The sequence below is a fragment of the Oreochromis niloticus genome, linkage group LG8 (assembly GCF_001858045.2).
Source record: "Oreochromis niloticus isolate F11D_XX linkage group LG8, O_niloticus_UMD_NMBU, whole genome shotgun sequence".
NCBI classification, from domain to species: domain Eukaryota; kingdom Metazoa; phylum Chordata; class Actinopteri; order Cichliformes; family Cichlidae; genus Oreochromis; species Oreochromis niloticus.
This window is the reverse complement of record NC_031973.2, coordinates 13139830-13147367: the sequence shown is the minus strand read 5'-3', so window position 1 is coordinate 13147367 and position 7538 is coordinate 13139830. Positions and strand designations below refer to the sequence as shown.

Genomic DNA, 7538 nt, shown 5'->3' with positions numbered 1-7538 from the left:
AGAATTGTTCATCTTTCCTTTATTAGGAATGTGTTACCAACCAAAATATTTTATATCAATAATTTTGTATCTTTTGTAAACCTGTCCTTTCAGCATAATTCACATAAGAGATTATATATGAAAGCTCAATTCTAATTTTTCATAGAACCTGGCAAACCAACGACTACACTTGCACAAAGTCAATCGTCCCTGGGTTAGCCTTGTGTAACTTGGTGTTTAATTTTATAAACTCACAAAGGCATTTTTGAATCTCCACAACACAAAATGACCATAATCTAAACACTAAAAAAACCTAACAACTTTCAGACAATGCTGGATACTTTGAGGTGTTGTGTTTTAGTGTGACATAACAGCCAACATGTACCCAGTTAACACAATAACATAGGCTGGAGCCTATCCCCGCTTTGATGGAGTGAGAGGCAGGCTGCGAGTCCATTGCAGAGCTAACACAGACAGACGATTATTCACACTCATGCATTTGACCAATTTAGAATCCACAATTAACCCAACATCCATGTCTTTGGACTGTGCGATTAAAGCCAGAAAGAACCTACACAGGCACAGGGACAACATGCAAAACCCACAAAGGACTGACTGGCAGATAATTTCATTTTACATGTAACTTAACCATTTCAGGGCCTGAAGTCTATCCCAGTTGTTAGTAGTACTTATCTTTCCGGTTGTCAGCAGTTTCCAAAGGCTTCATTGACTTTTTTTAAATTTAACAAATACACAAAAAACACTATTTCTGCCAACCATATCTTTGATGTGCATTTTTACACAGATGACACAACTTTATATACAACTAGCTTGTTCCGTAAATGGCTTATATTTTCTTTTGGAAACTATATCAGTTTTCTACTAAACTACTATCTATTGAACTGAACGGAACTCTATTGAATTAAACAAACATAGAGGTCATGTGTGGCAATCCAGAATCTTTTTGATGTGTGATCGAGCTGTGTTTTCACTCCACAATAATTCCTTTATAGCACAGGCATTTGTTATGCCCTGTCTAAAGGGGACAAAACACAACACCAAAACCATCCATCTTCCCCAAGTCACACAAAAACTTACAAAAACAACTTGATGGAAGGCCACACCAACAAATAAACAAATCTATCTGCAAATCCAAGCCAAGCTAACCAAACCAAACCAACATACCAGGCCCTCCCCACGTAGAATAAATAAGAGAAGCAGAGCACAGAGGTCTTGCTAGCTGAAAGCTGAAAAAGTTAACTCTGCCCAGATGACACTTGTTTTCTATGTGTATGCACTTTTAACATAACAGTCACACTTAGGCGCAAACTCAGGAACCTTGTGGTTACCCAAGATACTTGGGTGAGATGACCTGCTCTACCCCCTTAACCACAGCCACGTCTTTAAAAAATACCACCAGCAACGTTCTCACACTTTGAGATTTGAAAAAAAGATAGGAGCCTGAGACAAGTTATGGATAGACCTTAGAGGTCGAAGCTTGCCCAGTAAAGTGCCCTCTCAGCTGAATTCTATACACCTCAAATAAGTTACACTGATTCATACAATTTGTTAAAAAATAAAATAAAATCAAATCACATTCATACTTTGTAACAGAGAAACACATTCAGATGTATGCTTTGTAAGTAAGTAAACAATATTCTTGTCCTTGTGACTCGATTTGTCTACATCGAAAATAAATTACATTTACATACATAACTGTGAATTGTGTTTTAATTTGAAAACACTGAGGATTTAATGACTTCACTACTACCCCACGTTTTGCAAATCAACCCTGTGTGGGATGGGATCCTCTGGTGGCCAGCTTGTGGCCCGAGGGCCCCATGTTGGACACTTTTGATTTCCAATACAAAGCTAGTATACTACTGTGACTCTCTGCATGTTAACTATGATCCATGCTATGTCTCCTATCCAAAACTGGCTGACGGTGAAGTTAAGTAGTTGGAGCAGAGGAAGGGGGGAAAGCGATAACGAGAGATAACAATTTTTTCCCCATGACTGTCCAAATGCTACTTTTCTCTCTCGGTTGTTGCATGCTGTCGACCAATTTCTTCATCATCATCATCATCTGAAGGGGCAGGAAGCTGCATCCCTTCTCCAGCAGTTAGCAGCAGCTTCCCTGGCTCCACGGCGACGGCACAACCGGCAGCAGATTAAAAAAATGTCCGAGGAAGGACCGAACATGTTGACAGGGAGGAAGACGGCGTTAAGGTAACAACCCGACAGTATTTGTGTTAACATATGCGACGTACGGTGTAGCTAGCAGCTAGCTGTTAATCGATGCTAATGTCTCTGTGGGGCTGTTGCCGTGGTGAACTGAGAGCGGGAGGTGCACGGTGATGGCACCAGGGCGGCTTAACCTTTGAACGTTACATCATCTGGATGTGTACGCTGTAGTTAGCGTTTATGCTCGGTTATAACAGCACGGAGCACAGCCAGCAGGAAAAAAGCTGGGTTCGTCATCACATGACTGGAAAACAAGAATTTCCGCTACATTTACCCAGCTTGGAAGTGCCCCTTTAAAAAATAAAACACACACATGCATAAAAAATGTCGTGGGTGGACAATCTGCAGAGTATAGTGTTTTTAAATTAAAGGTACTGGGGACAAACTTTAACGTTAGCCAAGAAGTTGAGAGGACGCTATTTAATGCTGTATTTTCACAAAAAATGGCAGGAGCTACAAATGCAAAAGCTTTTTAAATGCAACTGTCATTGAGTAATATGAAACATGTTAAGGGAACGAATACGTTTGTATGTTTTTATCATTTTCTTGTTTATATTTTTTATATCAGTATAGGCGCACATATTGCAGCGCACACAGCTGATGTGTTTTGTTGACATTAAAAGAACACGGTGTGAAGTGAAGCGTGCGACATTCACGGAAACTTAGGAAAACTTAAATGTCCGCGTAATTATATGAGGCACGTGGGCCGGGCCAGTGCTTTTACACCCATTTAAACACACAGGCATGCAGAGGTTGTTGCATGCCTTTAAATGGTCACACTGAAGGATGCATCATCTCTATGATTGGCCCAGGGACAAATATCTTTTTCTGGGCCCATATTTTCTCACATATTATCTCTCTCATTCACACACAGAGCAATCAATATTAACAATAACATCATTCTAGCGTTCTTCTAGTGTTTGTGCTGTGAACTCACATCTTTTTTAAGCTGGACTACCGGATGTGGTAGACCTGAGGGCTCAAATACACTGCAAACAAAGAAAATACCAGCAAACAGAAGAATGCAGCAAAAACACATCAGAAGTAGAATAAAAAACAATGTAAGTGGAATAAAATACAACGAAAGTAAGGTAAAACACAACGGAAGTAGAAAAACCATCACAGAGGAAAAAGAGTAATGTGTGTTCTAATCACACGATTCATAAAGTCCTGAAGATGCATGTTTCCTTCAAGTTATCTTCTCCCCTAAATTACTTGCATTGTGTTTTGTGAGCCTTTTTTAATTTGTTGATGTTTTCTCAGTTTGCAGTGCATTTGACCTCTCAGTGCAACCATAACCACAAGCCCAAACATATTTAACTGATTAAGGAACATAAACACTTGGAACAAAAAGAGAGAAGCCCATTAACCACAGGTCCTCACAGACTCACTGGATGGGTCATTTATAGAATTCCTCATTCAACAGTTATTTCCACATACATCTCACACATGAGTCATATTTTCAACATAGAAGTGGTAACAAGGATTCAGTTGTTTACAAAACCACAAACTACTCATCCATCAGAACTTCATCTTTAAGGCTGTGCGCTCAGCAAATCCATAGACAACACTGCTCAAACCCAGAATCTTAGCAGTTAACGCTGTCTGACTACTCTATAAGACACTCACCGAAAAAAAACAAACTGTTGCATAGTTGAGGCCAAAAAGTTCGCAGGTATTTGGCAAATGACAGAAAAAAAAAAGTAATCATTCAGCTCTTTGGAAGGAAACTGGAATGTGAATGAAATGGTGCAACGGTTTAGGACCTAACCACAGTAATATTAATCGGGCACAACATCCTCATTTAGATTTTTTTGTTTTTTCTCTAAATATTCAACTGTGGTGTTGGGAAGGCCTCATTGAGGACTGGCATTGGCTCCCAGTCTGGGCAGATATTTGGGTATAATAAGGATTAATATAATATATAATTATCTTCAGTAAGGTGTCTATTTTCATCCTGTGCTTAAAAACAGGCAGTAAACAAGACATACACAGGCTATTTTAATGATTTAATTATTGTATTTCATTTATTTTTCTATACCTATTACTGGCTTATCTAACAGTCGTGGACACACTCACAGAGATATATCAGGAGCAACCCGGGGTTCAGTATCTTAATACTTACATTTATGGTGGAGCTGGAGAATTGATCCACAAACCTTCTGATAGTTAGACATCCTGCTTGACTTCCTGAGACAAAGGCTTAAGTAGAATCCTGCACAAGGATAGACTATTTGGAACTAAAATGATAAGCATTGTTGAATCTAAAGGATCAATATACTTGTGATATATGTGTGATGGAAAATAATTAATTTATTCTTATTTTATTCCATTTGTGGACAAGTGAAAAAGTAAAGATTTTTCTTCGCTAACTATTCTTTAATATTTCAGTGTTCTTGTTTTTTTAAAATGATAATCATTAAAACATAACTGATATTTATACATATTTATATACGATGCATGTGGCCGTACTCTGTTTGTAATAGAGGTCCACCTTTTTTTGCTGAGTTCCCATTGCCTGTGAATGCATCATCCAAGACCGTTCAACATTGGAGCGTCAGTAGCCAATTATATGGCTAAAAGACGCTAAGGCCCGCCTATTTCTTCCACCAACAGTCGGGGTTGGCCAAAGTGCAGCTCCAGTTCCTGTAGTCAAAGAGCACGCCGCTTTGAACCAAAGAAGGAAGCTGTTGACCTTTCAGTAATAATCAGTTTAGGCTGCTGGTGTTTCTGACATGCCAACTCCAAGGTGAGAGCCACATGATTATTATCCTCCTCTGTTTACACCGTAAGCATTTCTGCTCTTATGACTTTATTGTTTAAAGCATGAGCTAACATCACTGCCAGTCTTTCAGTGGCTTGATTGAAAGCATTGAGCTCGCCTATTGTTGAGATGGATAAAGGCATGTTGAGCTTGAAAGGCCAAGTATTTCTCCCTGTGCTCTGAGCTGTTACCTAACTTTCAGAAAGCATACTCTGTCCTCAGGAGTATACTTTGACCGCTATGATATCTTATTACCTCATATTTCTAGGTAAAGGGGTAATCTGTCGCTCTAGTCTAAGAAAACCTTATTTTTAAGCGTTTGGATGACACATAGGCATCAAAGGCATAATAATCATCTGCAGCAGTCATAAACAGTTCATTCATTGATTACTCTGCTATAAGCTTAAAAGTTTTCAGCCGCTTATGTTTCTGTAGCTTGAATTTTCCCATAAAGAGATGCTCTTTATGGGTCCTTCCAGTGTAATTGACCAAATCACAAACAGATGCTTTTCTGTATCACAGCACTGTTTGTTCCCCCTATTCATGCAGAGCATGTTAGTGGGAGTCTCCATAACACAATATGCTTTTGTCTCCCCCCACAGTGAAAACATGCTCTTTGGGATGGGAAATCCCTTGCTCGACATTTCAGCTGTTGTGGACAAAGATTTCCTTGACAAGTAAGTCTAAATGCTTCATCTGTTTCCCCTTTAAATCATCCTGCGTGCTCAGAACACACTTAATGTTTGTTTGCTTGCCCTTTCCTGAAAGGTTTGGACTGAAGCCGAATGACCAGATCCTCGCAGAAGACAGACACAAAGCCTTGTGAGTTAAAACTTCGCTCGTAACCCACGCTACAGTCGCTTGTGTAATGCACACAGTTAAAAACATGTGAAACCAAATAAGGGATACACTAGCCATTCATACACACTACTACCATCTTGACACTGTAAGCTGTGCTCAAAATAGCTAACTCATACATTGGCCCCGGGTAGCTGGCAGCCTCAGAACTTTACACGCCCACATTTTTCCAGCTCTGAACCCATGCCAGACTATAAATAACCTCTAAATTTACTATTGCCTTGAGGCAAATATAAGTTAGTAAGGGTTTTTCTGAGTTGTGAGTTTCTTGTAAACACATTGCAAGCAGTAACACTATATCCTTCCTCGAAGACACGGTGGCATGCCCCCACTTGCAGCCCGTCACTCTGTAGAAACAAAGAACTAGGCTTTAATCACTGACTGACCTTACACCACCCTTTTCCTTCTGTTTGATAAGGTACAGATGGTTCCTTTGCAGGGAATTTGTTGTGTGAATTTTTTTTTGAAGATGTTAAATATGTGCACCATCTGTAAATAAGAACATGGTGTGAGAGAGGGAGGTGTTGGGGTTCCCTTTGAAGTTTGAAGGATTAAACAGTTTTCACACTGAGAGGTAAATCACATGTTCCACATTTAGCATATGTAAACATTTGTTATGGGCTTGCCTATTAGTGTGCGAGTGAACTGAGATGTTTAATAATTACCCCAGCAGCACTAGAAAAAAATCACAGGTTTTCTGAGTTTTTATGGCTTCCTATTGCCTGCCAAGTCTGAAATGTAATCAAAAAAGCCATTCGCTGGGACAGAATAACCTCTTCTCTGAATCCAGCTCGGTTTTATTTTCAAAGCATGATGGATATTTTCTGACGGCAACATTTCATTTTGTCCTAAATTGGCGATTTGTGTCTCTGCAAACACATGTAACCCAATTGCGCGCTGCCTTTCAGTTCGCTCTAACAATAAAAGTGCAACGGATGACTTTTTAAGGCCTTTCGTTTAACCAGTAGCAGGTCACCTGAGCTTAAGTGCTCCTTTAGGCAATTTCATTACATCACACTGGTCAACGTTCACACCTCAAAGCTGCTCAGTCATGTCTGTTGGATGTGATAACCAACAGTTATCTGCTGGTCATTACTACTGGAGCACTTCAGTGTTTAAGGTGCCCTGTTGAGTTTTTTTAATTCTTTATGAACACAGAATCTGCATTGTGTAAAATGGTCTGTTTTAAGTACGATAAGCCAGATAGTGGCACTAACAAAGGAGGAGAGGCCAGTGGGAATCCTTGGACATGCACAGTTAATTGTTACTAGTATTACTTTAACAATTTGACATTAAAATGCCTTAAAGATGTAAAATTCTGAACAGTTGGCACTTTTGCAAAGACAAAGAAAAATGATTTTGTTTTCCATTAAGAAGTTTTAGTGTCTTGAGTAAACTTTGTGTTGGATTCAGTGTGACGGAGCAGTGGAAAATTTGACTCATGTCAAAATAACCCCCATATTTATTTGTATTGGGAGCTCCAGTGGAGCTTTGGGGTTTCTGCACTGCAGATGTTACATTGGCTAACATACTGGGATGCTGTGACTGTGCTTCCCAAACCCTATCCATAGACATTTGGCCAGTTTAAAGCCATAATGTTTACATTTTCAAAAGACCAGCTTAAACCAAAAATTGGTGACTGCTACCGTTGACTGTGCAGAACTACTGAGCCACCCCTCGTTTCTTTATATTT

The 7538-nt window shown here is 39.5% G+C and overlaps 1 protein-coding gene across 2 annotated transcripts in view; it reads left to right on the top strand.

Annotated features, from left to right (window-relative positions):
- Window positions 1-1779: 1779 nt before the first annotated feature.
- The window catches only part of LOC100702520 (adenosine kinase), a 133824-nt gene continuing 128065 nt past the window's right edge, over window positions 1780-7538 (top strand). Inside the window, exons 1-4 of one of the 2 annotated variants that reach the window (XM_003441823.5) lie at window positions 1780-2208; window positions 4840-4972; window positions 5590-5664; window positions 5756-5809. In XM_003441823.5, the coding sequence (XP_003441871.1) occupies window positions 4959-4972; window positions 5590-5664; window positions 5756-5809 (143 nt within the window). In that variant the 5' untranslated portion in view covers window positions 1780-2208; window positions 4840-4958. The remainder of the gene's footprint in view (window positions 2209-4839; window positions 4973-5589; window positions 5665-5755; window positions 5810-7538) is intronic. The other variant, XM_005471337.4, reaches the window with a different exon arrangement.